Below are 16,294 nucleotides of genomic sequence, written 5' to 3' on the forward strand. Positions count from 1 at the left end.
CCAGAGAGGGAGGGTGCACCCTTCCCAGGAAGACCCGGCAGAGCCAAAAGCAACTGAGACCTGCATTGAAGTGGGGCATGGCAGAGATGGGAGCACCCCAAGTCTGCCTCATGTCCTCTAGCGCTTGCATGCAGTCAGCATGTGAGTGACCCTGCAGGTGACAGCCAGTTCTCTGAGCTTCTTCCTACCCCTTCAGAGATGTGTGGGATTGCACTGGGAGGACTAACCACACAATTGCAGCTGCTAAAGCAATGCTCGCTGTCTACGCTGGCACTTCATAGGTGTAAAGCAACATGGTAGTTGATGGCATAGTGGGTATGACTACACTGCAGATGAGGGTGGCATGGGTAACACTGGTAGAGGGGACTAGCCCAGCAGGGACTCTGGGTATGTATTTACATTGTTAGCCTATACCAGGATCCATGCCACCATGTCCTCACTGCTATTGCTACCCGTGCTAGCTAGATTAAAGCTAGCACAGGTATATCTACACCTGCCACAATCACCCCTTCATTTGCAGTGCAGATGTACCCAATGGTTTTCCTTACTCAGAGCAGGTACAGTCCAGGCATGTGTGCCCCTGTGTGCTACCAGTGACACGCTTGTGTGTGTGTGTGGTGTGTTCCGGAGAGGTGGGGGTTGAATGTCACCAGTCTCTAGTGTAGACAGAGCTAAGTGAGGAAAATCATTAAAAATCTCCTGTGTGTCTGGAGACTGGTGTACATGATGCTGACAGGAGTGGAGGGTCGAGAGTGCTCACTTTTCCACACTGCTGGTAGGTACCCTGCTGCAGCACACCTCAATGGAGCATACACTCCTCTGGGCTGGGACTCTTATTACATGTATTGTCAACCCCCAGTACAAAAGATGGATGGAATCTGATACTGGGTCACCTGATGGGGTAGGAGTCTCTCCATCTTATGCTGATGACCATTCTGGGTATAAGGCCAGATCCAAAGCCAGGTGAATCTGATGGGATTCATAGTTAGATGAGATCCATAGTTTGCAGAAGGCCAAGTTCTCTTTCAGAGGTGATGGAGAACCTTAGGGGAGAAGGCTTGTTTCACCATCTGAGGCAGTGTCAGAATTATGTCGGGGTGGTTGTCACGTTACCCACAATTCTCTCTGCTTTAGACTGCGAAGGGGATTCCAGCTCAGACCTATAAAAATCTGAGCTGCCTCGTAAAGACTCAGCAGCAGCAGAAGGCCAAGAAATTTCCAAATCTCCTCAGCTTGAGAGACAAGCTAGTCCGAGAGGTCACCTGGAAAGTCAAGCAGCGCCAGAAGGATGATGGCGTTTTGCCACAGCAACTTTTGATAGTCTCAGGTAAAGAGCTGTGATGCTGTCTTTGGAAACCTGTGCTGCAGACAAGAGTTCAATCCCAACATAGTGCTATTGTCACGAGACATTTCCGTGACCCATTGTGCATCCCCAAGGAAACTGGGCAAGATAGATTTTTGTGTTCAGTGTCAAATTACCATTTGCAGTTGTGGTGTGCACTGCTTGCCTTGAGTGAGCTTGCAATATATATATATATATAAAAACAAAACACACACTTCTCCGCTGGGTGGGAAGAGCTCAAAGGGAAAAGAGCTGCAAGAAGAGCCTGGTCCACAAACTCTCTTCCTTCTGCCTGTTGCTAGAACATGCAGAGAGCCAGTTTATCACCATTGAATGGAAGTTACGGGGAGCCACAAAGCTCAGTATCATCACACATTAGTGGAATGCCACACAGGAAATATCAGAAGGACAGTGCAGATGAGGAGAGTGGGTGGGGTGAGGGAAGGAAGGTGATTCTAACCCACCTTTCTGCTTCTCTATTTTTGGGCCAGCTAGGGACCAAAACATCCTTCAGCATAGTTTAGAGCAGCCTAAAACCAGCTCTCTGTTACACCAGCTGAGTTACTGCATTGGCCAAGGATCAGACAGAGTCACGTATGTTGACCTCTCCTCCCAATGTGAAGTGGATGTGCGTGTATGTAAGAGGGAAAGGAAGTCCCCTAACACTGGCTACATTGGCTGTGTGACATTTTGAGAATGTTAGATGGTAAAGCATGGGAGTTCAGATCAGCCACTCATTTTGTACGTCTTTTTCTTTTCTTAAGCCAATCCAGTTTAACAGTATCGATTTACAAGTACTAATCCTGGCTGCTGGGCAAACACCTGCATGGGTCAAGCAGTTTGTAGGTGTTAAAGAACGTCCATACCGGGTCAGACCAAAGGTCCATCTAGCCTTTGCTCTCAGTGTCCCTTGTACCTTTCCAGCTAAAAGCCAGAAGAGCCCCCTGTCGCCTTTCCGGGTCGCATCTGCCCAACCTGGAGCGCTGCAAGTTGAGTTACAGCCCTATGCGGAGGAGACGCCCAAACCAGCTCCTCGGAGCAAAGCCAGCTATTCCCACAGCCCAACAGAGGTGCCCAGAGTAATGCCACAAAGCAAAGCCAGCAGCCCACGACGTGCTGCCATCCAGCAGCCGAGGTGAGGCCCATCCACAGCTCGCATCCTCACCACAGACATTGCACTCATGCCTTTCACTAGCATGCTTACTGGGGTGAGCAGCCTCGTACCGAGCTTGGACATCCCTATTCTATTACGATGTGGACTGCAGTAGCCCCAGGGCCCCACTGTGCTGGTGCGGTGCAAACGCAGATCATTTGTTGTGTCAGGAAGCTTTGTGTGGGGTGCACCTGAAATGTCTGAGCTGCAGGTCCCACGGAGGGTATGTCTACCCTAAGGATGGAGGTGTAATTTCTAGCTCGAGTAGATACACCAGCACTAACCAGTGGGGTGAGAAGGGACCACGTCTAACCCCCTGGTAAGATGCAGGATTTGTTGTGTCTATACCATCCAAGACTACGTAGCTTCCTTTTGAAAGCCTCCAGGGAAGGAGCTTCCACGTGTTGTAACAAAACAATTTCCCAAAAACGAAATTCAAAAAACGTTCTGGAGGTCCATAGAAACATTGATAAAATCTAAACATTGGTTCCAATTTGACCTTTAACTTTTTCAAGTTTTATAGAACATAAAATAAAACCCAATGAATTTTGTTTCCAAATGAAAAGTCTAAACAATCCATTTCAAGAATATCAAACCAGGACATTTTGACATCATCAAAATGCTTTGTTTTGGGGTTTTTCCCCTCTACAGGAAATGTCAACACTTTTTCAGAACATTTCCATTTTGACAAAAAAGTGGCATTTTTAATCAAAAATGTTTTGATAAAAAATTTCCAAGTAACTCTAGTAATAAAAGAGACTAGAACTGGGGTGGGCAAACTATGGATCCAGCCTGCAGGATTGCCCCCCATGGTGCCATGGGCCCTGCGCCGCTTTCAGAAGCAGTTCCCTGTGATCCCCGGGCGGGGGGGCAGAGGGCTCCGTGCATTACCCTTGCCTCCAGGCCCCACTCCCCCCAGCTCCCATTGGCCGGGAACAGGGAACCGTGGCCAATGGGAGCTTCGGGGGAGTTACCTGGAGGCGTGGCAAGGGCAGCGTACGCGGAGTCCTCCATGTCCCCCCCTCTCCCCTGCCCAGGGACGCAGTGCTTCCTGGAGCAGTGCAGGGCTGGGGACAGGGCAGGCATGCAGGGAGCCTGCCCTGGCTCGAGTGCGCGCTGCTGCCACCCTGGATCCATTTTAGGTAAGCGGCACCGGGCCGGAGCCCAAACCCCTCCTGCACCCTGCCCCCCAACTCCCTGCCTGCACCTCGCACCCCTCCTACACCCCAACTCCCTGTCCTGAGCTCCCTGTTGCACCCTGCACCCCTGTGCACCCCAACCCCCTGCCCTGAGCCCCCTCCTGCAGTCCGCACCCCTCCTGTACCCCTGCCTGAGCCCCCTCCTGCACCTTACACCTTTCCTGCACCCCAACCCTCTTCCCTGATCCTCCTCATACACCCCGCACCCCTCCTCTGCCCCAATCCCTTGCCCTAAGCCCCTTCCTGCACACCACACCCTCTCGCACTCCCTCCCGCACCCCAACCACCTGCCCCGGCCCTGCATACAATTTCCCCACCCCTGGACTAGAAGAACAAGAATGGAAAGGCCATGCCACTTAGGCAGAATGAAGAGGGCAACTGGAGGGGATAAGAGATGACAGAAGAGAGGTATGGAGTAACTGAGTTGTGTGGGGTTTTAAAAGTGAGAACAAGGAGCTCACATTTGCTCCAGGGAGGAAAAGGAAGCCAGCTGAGGGTTTTGAAGATGGGCTGGAAGTAGACCAAGAATTGGTCAAGATATTTGAGTTTTTGTGGCAGCATTTTGGACAGAAGAAGATGAATTGGCAGTTGGAAATTCCTGCTCCCCCTGCTGGTGGGGAACAAGCTAGGTACTGAAGCTGTGATAGCCTGACTCTGAAAGTGGTGTGATGCTGAGGCCAAGGTTGAGGTGCATGGAGCAGCAGCTGCAGGTTCCAGTGGGATGGGAGTGAAGGAGGGGAGAGGAAAACAGGCCCAATATTTGCCCAAGTACTCTACCTTGCTGTTCAGAGTTTCAGTGCTGGTTGTACATATGCTCTCGCCCCACCAGGGGACTTGGACACACAGTCTTCTAGCCAACTGCTGAAAGCACTGCCAATCTGTATTTAATGACAACGATCTCAGTCTCCTCATCAGAAATTGTCCCAGATATCCCTGACCCAGCTGCTCAGAGCCCTCCACTTCCTCCATGTCTGATCTTTCCTTCTTCCATCATTTTACTTTCAGCACCCCACCTTTCAGTTCCGAGGAAGACTCTGGAGGAGACCGCGCCAGCCTCACCCCAGTGAAATTCAAACATCCCATCACCCTGCAGCAAGCGCAAACGCCTTTGAGGCTGACCCAGGATGACGAAACCGCATCAGACTGGTCTGACAGCGATTCCTCTGAGGGAAAAGCCACCCCAGCCATAGGAACCACTCCAACAGGTGAATCATAAATAATAATTTTAATCTATCGGAATATAGTTAATGTGCTAAAATCAGAAATCTCCATCATAGTTCATACCCTGATACTGAAGGAAAGGGGAAATTTGCATGCACATCTGTTTCTACATTTGACAGCTTAAGCCAACAAAAGGGGTAATTGTATGTTAGTGTCTATTCGGCCCCTCTTCTCACCCCTCGGGAAACTGATTGTGAAGAGAATGGGGTGGTCATTCTCCAGGAATAAAATCCTAAATGCATTAGTGCCAAGGCTCCAGAAAAGGACATTTCTCACCCTGCTTTTCCTAACACAAGACCCAGAGGTGCCAAGCTAAGGGTGTCAGGAGCAAGACTTTGTCCTGATGCATCCGCACTCTTGGGAGTCAGTTGCAGTGGCACGCTACTGGTTCTGCTAAGGGGTGTTCACAGATAAGCAGCCTTCACCCTGCTCCATGGTATGTACTCCTCCCCATGAGAAACAGAATCAGGTTCTATTTTCCTGCAGAGCCATTACTAAGTCACTTTGGCCCCAATCCAAATGAGCAGTCCCACTGAAGTCCATGGGACTATTCACCTGCATAAACATACACATGTACACAACTACCTTCCTGGATTAGGGCCTTTGTGAGGGGATTAACACTGATGTGCTTTCAAAATGCAGTCACTCCCCTCTTAACTCCCAGAGAGTGGGGTGCATGGTTCCTTCTTTATCCTTTTAGAATAGGCCTTGCCATTAATCCAGGGGATTTCTCAATATCTTCTCTAGGTGTGAGAAATAATGTTGTTCAAAGGGACCTCTCAGCTTGGCATTTTTAAATGGACTAAAATGCTAGTTTCTGCTAGCTCACCCTTGAAGGTGGGTGTGCTGTCTTTTTAAAAAATGCTTTTGGGGAACAAATATCAGGGTTTTTCTGCTGCCCTTCTGAGATTTATTGGGGGGGCGCATTTCAAGCAAGATAGAAACTGACTATACACGGAAACAATGAAACAAACTATATACAAAGGGCTGTCAAATACACAGCAGAGAGAATCACTTATTTCAACTAGCTCCCTTCTAAGATAGAAGCCTTAGCTGCTATAGTAGATACCACAGTTCCCTGGCTGAATCCCCAGTGGGGAATAAATCCAGGTCTTTTAGCTCCAATGCGCCAGCTTCTCCTGCTTGAGCTAAATGATGTCCATTGCCTGGGAGCAGCAGCAGGCATCTTTCATCTGTGGAGCAGCCACCACAGAGACAGACATTTGGCAAGTGTGTTACATGGGTACCACATTTGTAGTCCCACATGTTGAAGTTGTCCCTTTAAATGACACTCCTGATGCACATTATTGGCAAAGGACTTGTGTAGCACCAAAGGTTTTTTAGGCTAGTGTGAATGCTCCCCAAGCATTTGTTGAAGGATATAAACCTTGTACACAGGTGAACCACAGGCAGAGGTATAGTGTTGATCTCACTGACCTTCCTCACAGTAAAAACTTCACAGCCTTGTTTCCACTAGGGCTTTCCAGCAGGATAGTTAATGCATTTTAGTTATCCCACAGTAAAATCAATGGTTTTTGGCAGTGAAAACTATTGCCTTTGTGGTTCACTCTGTGTCCAGCTCCATGGTCAACTACAGGTGCTTTTATCTTGGAACAGACATTTGGGGCATGTTAAGACTATTTCTTATACACATGCTAACTATGTTGAGTTAACTGGCAATCAGTTAACTGGAGGTCACTAGACAGGCCCTAAACCATTGGAGCAGCTTACCAAGGTTCGTGGTGGATTCTCTGTCGCTGACAATTTTTAAATCCAGATGGGCTGTGTTTCTAAAAGCTCTGCTCTAGGAATTACTTTGGGGAAGTTCTCTGGCTTGAGCTACACAGGAGGTCAGACTGGATGGTCCCAATGCTTCCTTCTGGCCTTGGCATCTATGGAAATGACCCAGTGGCTCCACCCTCCACGATGTCAGTACTTTGCAATAACTGGGAAATCTCAGTGATTGGCCATGAGCCACAAAGCCTTTCATGTGCAGGCCAGCAGTTCAGAGCTGAACCAGGCTGGGCGTGGACAAAAGTCATTCTTCCCTGGCTGCTAGTCAGCCCTGTCTACGAAATGAGTGGGTGGCTTCTATCCACTGCCTAGCTGGCAGCCATCTGCATCTCAAAAATTGTCACCACAGCCAGAGTCCACATTAGCTCCTTTTGGAAGGACTGACTAGACATGGACTAGCAACTCCAGTGCTTAGCAGGAGCCTTAGTAACTCAGGATTGAGGCACACTGCTGTGGTAGCCTGCAGCTGATTGTATTTACCCTATGGATGAATTGAGGCTGGAAGTTAGGACTGTTTCTAACCATCAGGGGAGTGAGGTTTTGGAACAGCCTCCTGATAGGTGCACTGGGGGTAAACAACTGAATTGTTTGAAGACGGAGCTTGGTAAGTTTGCAAGCAATATGATTGGGTTGCCTGAGAAAGCACGGGACTGGACTCAGAGACCCAGGAGGTCCCTTCCAGTCTTGTGTACTATGAACTATAGTTGGCTTCTCAGCTCCATCACTGACACCTTTCACCAGCAACACGTTCCCTTTAAAACTGGAAAAGGGGTCTGGAAGGAAATCCTTTCCCATCCACTCTGAGTCCTGATGAGCAATTCAGTTGTGCAGTGATATTGACCATGTGAGTGCAGGGCACTGGATTCCAATTCTAACAAGCTGTGTTCTGTGCAGGGACGCTGGTGTCTGCAATGGCTAAAAATCTGGAGCGCACACTGAGCATGCCAGCAAGGAAGCCTGCTGGTGGGATAAAACTCCTCCCCGCCTTGCCCTCTGACTCTCCTAAAGCGAGCCTCTCAGCCAAGAAACTCCAGGTACCTTGTGCAACTGGCAGACTTGCAGAGAAAGGGAAATGTCTGGTATTCAGGAATGCATCGATTTAGTGTGGAGACCAGCATTGTCTCAAACCATTTCAAAGTGGAGGCCACTGTATAGCCAGAGACTCAAAAAATAACAAGCCATTGGGGTAGGGGAAGACGTTTTATAGCGTTAGCATTGGGGAGGAGGAATATGTGTTTATGCTCTGGGCTAAGAATAGTTCACTGATGTCTAGAGAGCCCCATGGTTGGTTCAGGTAAATCAGGTGTCTCTGGTTTAGCTGTTCATTTGGGCCTCCCAGCTGCAAAGCCTAAGACTCAGTGTGTGATTTTTTCCCCCCTTCCTCCAACACCTCCCCATAGAACAGTTCTACCATATAAGCTGGGTCAGGGTCAAGAGTACCATGGAGCTTGAGGGGTGAGAATAGGGAACCTGTCCCAGACCAGGTGGGTCTTTGTATACAGAGTTAGGACAATTGCATGGAGGGGTGGGAGAATATGCAATATACCCCAGCTAGAGGAAAGAGAAGCCCAGATTCCCCAGGCCAGCTCGTCCTGTACAGAACTTTGCGCTGGAGCAACAGCAGTAGGTATCACAGCAGCATTTCCATCTGCCCCAAGGGTTCAGAGCCTGTGAAGCTGCAGGTCTGGCAGCATTACCAGAACCAGCCTTTGAGATCTAGATGTGACCGTGCTGACATCTCAGCGTTTAGCCCAATGGGACTGATTGTCAGCTGGTGTAAATCGGCCCAGCAGCCTGGTCACATAGACAGTCTCTGCTGGGAGGAGTGATGGTGATTTACAGCTGTGGAGGATCTGCCCCATCATCCAGTTATTTTGTAGGCCCTTCCAAATATTTGCCTATTCACAATCTTTGGAAAATGGAAATTCACATGGTTAAAGACAGGCATGAAATGCCTGGGAATGAAATTAAACAGAAGTCTCGAGAACATGTCCAGAGCTAATTGGGGTGACGTGATGAAAAAACTATCAGATTACTAAAATGGGACATATGTAACCTCAATTTTAATTACATTAACTCTTTCTCATAAATGGCTGCAGCACTGAAGTCCTATTACTTTTTAAAATTACTTTCCCTGAACAGTTCCATTGAGCATACCATAAAGTTTCTTCACAACAATGTGAAAGAGATTCTCTGCCTTCATGTGGCAAAGTAGAAAGCCAAGAGTGAGATTTACAAAATGATTTGCAACCCATGAACATGGGGGGAAGGAGTCTAGCAAGCATCAAATTACATCATCACATTAAATCTTGCGCTCTCATGCAACTTGGGCACAACATGGTGTTGTGGGATAAATCAGAAATAATCCCAGCCAAACCACTAACACGGGGATTCCTTACTGAAATCACAGTAGGAACCTGAAAACAGTCCTCAGAGGTGGGGTAAATAAATGACACTCAAAGTAAGGCCAAATCTCGCCCAAGAAAATACAAAGATACCCCTATTTGGATGTAAAGTAACCCGATCCTGCTATAAAATACTTGTGGGTACAAGGAACTATCCTGGCAAATCCAGCTGCAGGATTGGGTCCTTAGATCCCTGGGAAGACTGCGTTGTAGCTGTAATTTACATAAAGTATCAGACCTGTTCAATGAGTGAAATGTCATTGGTTTTATTGAAACAGAGGCCGAGCCAAAAGTGAATGTCAGTGCCCACTGTCAATAGGTCACAAGGGATTGTTTAAGAACAGATTCAGGGGAAGACTTTCTGCAACTATCTCAACATTGTTCCCCAAGGATTTTTTTTTCCAGTTTTTGAAATGTCATGAAAATTCTGTAACTTGACACACTTCAAGCAGCTCTGTCCCGTTCCTCTCCCAGATCCATTAAATCAGGACTGGATGTCTCATTCTAAAATATACACTCCAGTTCAACCCACAAGATGTAGGCTTGATGCAGAAATCCCAGGCTGATCCTCTGGCCTGTGTTATGCAAGAGGTCAAACTAGATGATCCCAACATCCTGGTCAGGCCCATAACTGTGTGTTTGAGTTTCCTAGGGAGTCCTTGTAGTTCATGCGCCATAATCTGACCCTATAAGTAGTTCTGCTGTTGGGCAACAGATGGCCCTGCCTTGCCCTGGGAAGTGCTGGGGAGCTGCAACAGAAAACCAGTAGCTGAAGGAAGCATTTGATAAACCTAAATTTGTATTTGGCTGATAAGGAAGGTTTGCCACATGGAAATGCTCCCATGAGTGCCGAGGGCAAGCACTACACTAACCCCATGCCAGCCCCCTGCAGTCAGCCAGGCCATTATCAGCAAAGACAGCACCGGCTCACACTCGCCATATTTGCTCATTCTGTCTCCTCTCATTCCCCATGCAGTTTGTGAATGAGAACAGCGACTTGGAGACTTCCTCCCTTGAAGAGATCACCGAACTCCTGGATGCCAAGAGCCAGATGAAGCAGCAGCTGCAACCAGCTGTGAGGCACAGCGGGGACTCGGCAGGGTCGCAGGGCACCAGCATCTGGAGTTCCAGCAGCACGAGGGCTGGAGGCTGGTGACTCGTTTGACAGCCCCCTTCGCCGTACTCTACAAGTGCTTGGATTTTAGGGCCCAATCCCAAAGCTGGAAGTTCCTGCCATGTGGCCACAAGGCTTTGGAATCCTGCTACTATAGGAAGATCAGGCACTGGGCTCCAATTTAAAAACAACCCACCAGTTTAGAGCAATCAGAATGGGAATCCCTGTCCCATGGCCTCAAGTGCTACCTAGCTATGATGCATTTTTACAACGGCTGCCCAGGTGCCCTTTCCACCATGAGTGCGGGTAAGTGTCTCCTGGGCTGGTTGGAAAAACGTATCATTCAACACCCCTGCGTGTGGAGGGGCACATTCTGCTGCCCCAGCCACCAGTGTGAAGAAAGTAGTGGGCGGAGCATGTGGAGGGAAGAGTCAGGGTCAGCATTCAGGGGATACACAGGGCTCTGTGGGGGCAAGGCAAGGGCATGGCTGCCATCCTTTGGACACTCTGGAGTGGGGTTGCACATGGTATGGAGGCCACTGAGGCATCAAGGCTGCAGGTGCAGCCCCCAAGCATCTCATCCCCTCCTTGGCCAAGTGGAGGAAGGAATCCCTCACTCCTCCTGCCCAGAGAGATCCCCAACAGACAGCTTACTGTGCATAGATTCACAGGATCGGGCCCTAAAGGAGTCTGATTGTGCCCCAGGGCTCCATGCACAGTGGGGACACTCCTCATGCAGATCAACCCCTTCCATGGGGCTAGAGGGTCAGCCGCCATGACTGCATCATCCCCCCCAACCCCCCAGGCCCTGTGGCAGGCGATCCTTGGTCTGCCGGGGGGAGGAGATAGGCCAGGGAGATAGGGCAGGGCCCTGGCAGGGTGGGGATGCATTTTGGACCCCCAGAGCCCTGCACACATCTCCATGAAAAGATAATACAGGCCACAGCTAGGTTATTTTAATGCCTCCCCACTGTCTGCGCTGGGATCCCCCTTTAGGAGGGATCCTAGTGACAGCTGCTGGCTGTGAGGCCCCATCAGCTCAGTTCCGTAGGCAGCACTTTGCCATGGAGCAGGCGGGGGAGGGATTGGCACAGCCCGCCAGGGGCACAGGGTCTCAGATGGATGGCTAGTTCTCCCACACTGTGGGATGGTTGGGCTGGCCCTGTGGCCTGGTCTTCAGTGGGCAAACCTCCTCTCCCCACTGAAACACTCTCCACAAGGAGAGCCTCAGCAGGTTTCCATCCCCCTTCCCCACCTCACACTGGGGGTGTTCCCGTAGGAGCAGGAATCAGGCCCTGATTTTATCGCCGGGAGCAAAAGATTAGATACAAGAAACAGGACTCTGTTAACCCCCTCAGTGCTGCAGGGACAGGCCCCTCAGCATTGGCCTGGCTGCAGCTACTCCCTTTGACAGAGTACACCAGCTCTGATGAGCCATGTCCTACAGCTGACAAAGCAATGCAGAGGGTGACAAAGGAAACACTAACACAGCTGGGAATGCTTGGCAAGTTCTCTGAGAACACACATGTACAGAAACGTCCACTCGATGGCGCCATAGCCCCAGAAATGGGCAGGGCTGTCATACTTAGGACTGACTCAGGGAGCTGCTGGAAACTCAGGAGCAGGTTGCAGGAATAGATCTGATCAAGCAGGTGCACTTGTCTAAAGCACATTACAGAAAGCACCGGAGCTCTGTCACATAAATATGCAGGTGCCGGCTCTCTGTGAGCTTGCACCTTATGCCGCTGCTTACACCAAGGAGCGTAAAATATTACCTGGTCAGAACAGTAGCCGCTTATATCCTCCCCTTGGATGTGCATAAAGTATTACACAAGGTGCAGTACAGAGGATCAGCTCCACAGTGTCATGCGCTGAAGAGCATAGGAAGCATATATGAAACCACATTCTGTGTACTGTGTACTCGGTGTACTGAGAATCCACAAGGTTCAGCAATGAACTCTACAGTGCCTCACGATTTCCCCAGCTGCACCAGAGGGACATAGCCCCAAGCCATTACGGCCAGTAGCACTGTGAATTTAAGGTATATCTGCAAGGTGGCATGTGGCTGTGCCTTATTCAGGTGCACAAAGACGGAGGATGCAAACACTCTCCTAGCGTCCCACTGGCATGGGACCTCTGCAGTCCGTGGCCACTCCAGAGTGCAGGAGCTGCTCCTTGCAAGTGCTTCCTGAATCTCAAGCCATGCCAAAATGGACAGGGGGCAGGTGGAGCCACACAATGCTGCCCCAGACCTATAGGGCAGAGCTGCACCTCTGCCTACTGCGAGCTGTGCCTTAATGACAGATTCCCCCTGTGTGACTATAATGGCTGGATATGGTGTATTACTTACATAACAATCAATATAACAGCCTTCCCAAATTCTACCTCCCACTCACTTGAGGATGCTTTTCATGGTACTTTTACAAGGCTGGGATATATTTCCACAGACTCCAAAGGGTTAACAAGGTTTCACTGCATTTGCTCTAGCTCCCTTTACTTTACAACATATCTGCTGTCCTTTCTAATCAGGATATTTTTCATGTTTGTTGCAGAGTTCCTCTGTGTTGCTCTAGCTAGAGAGTTATTCTGCTCCCAGGCCTTGATGCAGCAAAGCACTTTAGCATGGGAATGGTCCCACTGTCTTCAGTGCTTCAGTGCTTGATATTATGTTTGTGCTTAAGGCCCAGATCCTGACAAGTATTTCAGTGGGAGCTAGACACCTTTGAGGAGCTCGGCCTAAGTGCTTTGCTAGATAAGTGTTTCAGAGGCAACTGCCTTGAGCCAAGTGGAGCAAAACAAATCCAATCTGTGTTCAAGGGACACTTTCATTTTGAAATCAGGTGTCTTTTTAAAACAGTTAAAAATTTATCCCAGGTATTAACCCTGCCCCTGAGTCCGCCTGCCCTTTTTTGTTGTACAATCAAATTTTCTATTTGTTTAAAATATGATTTGTCTCCCCCCTCCTGCAGGGGAAACTGAATAGACAAGGAGAAACACAAAGTGACTTGACAAAAAGAGCTGTCAAAAGTAAAAATGTAATGGAAAAATAGGAACAAAAGTAGATTTTCAGATTGGTATCACTGAAGAAACTGAAGCATTGCTTGAAAGAAGAGTATGTGAAAAAGTGTCAGACTTGGTGGGGGGATTAAATGAATGGTGTCCCTTTAGTATTCCCATCAAAAACATCTGTTAATGAGTTTAGAACTGGTTTTAGAAAGCAAAAGGACTCTTAAGAGCATAAGAATAGCTATACTGGGTCAGACCAATGGTCCATCTAGCCCAGTATCCTGTCTTCTGACAGTGGTCACTGTCAGATGCTTCAGCGGGAATAGGGCAATTATCAAGTGATCCCTCCCCTTTCATCCAGTCCCTGTTTCTGGCATTTGGAGGGTTAGGGACACCCAGAGCTGGGGTTGTGTCCCTGACAATCTTGGCTAGTTGCCATTGCTGGACCTATCCTCTTCCTGTTATGTCACCCTCCATATGATGGGAAACAACCAGGGCCTTCCTGCTTTAGAATGGCGTTTGCCTGTGCGCAGCTGAACAGAAATGCAGATCACAGCTTTACTCCCCTTCTTATTTTTAAATTATTGGAGGACCCTATCCAAAGAATGAATATAGTCAATGTAAATAAGTTACTGCATAAAATGAGTTTTGCTATGTAAATTTAGCTTTAAAAATGAAGTAAGTGCCAGGAAATCTATACATTTTTGTACATCTACTTATATGCTGCGTCTGAGACAATTTTGACAATTCAAATTTCTAATTTTTGTAAATTTGAAAAACGGGAAAATCAGTGACATTTTTACAATCTCCATCCCCCTCCCCTTTTTTTCAACCAAGTATAGAGCTGGTTGGAATTTTTACATTTTTGTAATTTCACTTTTTTTAAAAAATGGTCAAATTAAAAGCAAAATTCATCATATTTTCCCAGTTTTTTCAACCAATTTAATTTCTAGTGCCTCTGTCATTAGGGAAAGAATAGTTTAAGCTAACATTTTACATGTCTGGTCTCATCATCTGTGGAATGTAAAACAGTCTGAGTTTAGGAGAATGGAAATAGAAATTCAAACCAAAATGACATTTCTGAGCTTTCATAAAATATCAAGGATACCTGGTAACCAGCAATCTCAAAACAAGTGCAAACAAACCCTATCTGAAAACACGGAAGCTTGTTCCATACACCCCATTACTAATTAATGTTCCCATTTTAAGTAAGAATGATGATTTATTTGTATTAATTATTTATTATGGCTACAGTGTCATAGCTATGCCTGATACTATACAATTACTTTAACAGATGTTATCCTTCTTTTTGGCTGATGATCAGCCTGTTTTTGAATACTTCCTTCAATAAAACATGTTTGTTTCAGCAGTGGAGTTTTCTTTTAAATAGTTCCTTCTGGAGTTTTTGTCTGGGGAAAACAAATGAAAGAGTCCCACCAAACATACTCTGGAATAGTAAATGAGTTTACATTGTCACAGGTCCAAGGTGTTAGCTGGAATGCACCTGAAGCTAGAGTAAATACACATGGGCTAAGGAAATCAAATCCAGTTCCTAACTCATGGGCCACAAGCCGCCACTCCCTAGCTATAGCTCCCTTACTGTCATTAATGATTTCTGGTAGCTCCAGCTCAGCACATCATGCTAGGCGCTATACAATCACATAGTAAGAGAAGATAGACCATCCCCTGCAGATCTTCCAATCTAAAGAGCCAAAACAAAGGCATAAAAAGGTGAAGTGACTCACACAGCAGGGCAATGGAAGAGCTCAGCTGCTGTCTTAGTCATTGGACCACACCAGGGCCGGCTCTAACTTTTTTGCCGCCCCAAGCAGCAAAAAAAAGCGCTGCCCCGCCGTAACACCCCCCTGCACCGAGTGCCGCGCCGCTGAACCCCCCCCACCGAACAACCGCCGCCCCCCCGCCGCGCTGCCGAACACCTCCCCACCCCCGCCGTGCTGCTGAACCCCTTCCCTGCGCAGAGCGCCACCGAACACCCCCTGCTGAGCGCTGCGCCGCCGAACAGCCCCCGCCTCCCTGCCGTGCTGCCGAACACCTGCTGCGCCGCGCTGCTGAACCCCCCCCCCGCGCGGAGCGCCGCCAAACAGCCCCCACCACCCGCCGCGCTACCGAACACCCCCACCCCCCCACGGAGTGCCCCGCCGCCGAAACCCCTGCTGAGCACCGTGCTGCCAAACAGCCCCCGCCCCCACGCCGCACTGCCAAACACCCCCTGCCCCGCTGCTGAACACCTCCACCCCCGTGCAGTGCTGCACTCCTGAAGCCCCCCCCCCGGCGTGGAGCACCACCAAACACCCCCGCTGAGCGCTGTGCCGCCGAACACCCCCCGCCTCCCACGGAGCACCACGCTGCCAAACACCCCCCGCCAAATGCCGCGCTGCCGGAACCCCCCCCTCTCCCGGCCGAGCGCCGCGCTGCGTTGCCCCCCGCCACCCCAAGATTGGCCACCCCTTACCAGGTGCCGCCCCAAGCACGTGCTTGGTTGCCTGGTGCCTGGAGCCGGCCCTGGACCACACTGGTTCTCTCATCTAGAGATACCACATGCAGTCCTGTAGGCCTTGACTCCCATTGCCACTCCCCTGGCTCTGCCTGAGCCCAGCCCCCTCCCCACATGTCATTGCTCTAGGAATGGTTTGGGGGCAGGTGTCTGGCCTGTGTTATGCAGGAGGTCAGAAGAGAGAATCACAATGGTCCCTTCTGACCTTGGAATCTATGAATACGGATCCCATGCAGAAGCCTAACAATGGCCTTTATATTGATGTCCACTTTGTAACAGGGATTCCAAGCCAGCTGTTCTCGTGGCCCTGGCCAGCATTTTAAACCATTTCAGTGAGGAGAGTCTAGGAACATGTGGAAAGAACCATAAAGACCACAAGAGCAGTCAGAGACTCCCAAAGTTTCGTGTCTCACTGACCCGGCCAACAGGAGAGTCAAAACTCATTGAAAGGAGCAGGTAGCCCAGCATTCACAAATGAGGGGAAGAAGAAAAGAATCCGTGCACCAGCTAGGGATGGCTGCAAACAAGAGACGCCGCACAATGGG

At 49.1% G+C, this 16,294-nt stretch overlaps 1 protein-coding gene across 1 annotated transcript in view; it reads left to right on the plus strand.

Moving 5' to 3' along the window:
• The window catches only part of DZIP1L (DAZ interacting zinc finger protein 1 like), a 51,058-nt gene extending 36,458 nt beyond the window's left edge, over positions 1-14,600 (plus strand). Inside the window, exons 12-16 of the mRNA XM_054040915.1 lie at positions 1,135-1,327; positions 2,267-2,477; positions 4,700-4,899; positions 7,604-7,743; positions 10,091-14,600. Coding sequence (XP_053896890.1) covers positions 1,135-1,327; positions 2,267-2,477; positions 4,700-4,899; positions 7,604-7,743; positions 10,091-10,270 — 924 coding nt within the window. The 3' untranslated portion in view covers positions 10,271-14,600. The remainder of the gene's footprint in view (positions 1-1,134; positions 1,328-2,266; positions 2,478-4,699; positions 4,900-7,603; positions 7,744-10,090) is intronic.
• Positions 14,601-16,294: the final 1,694 nt, after the last annotated feature.

The sequence above is a fragment of the Malaclemys terrapin genome, chromosome 9 (assembly GCF_027887155.1).
Source record: "Malaclemys terrapin pileata isolate rMalTer1 chromosome 9, rMalTer1.hap1, whole genome shotgun sequence".
Lineage (NCBI taxonomy): Eukaryota > Metazoa > Chordata > Testudines > Emydidae > Malaclemys > Malaclemys terrapin.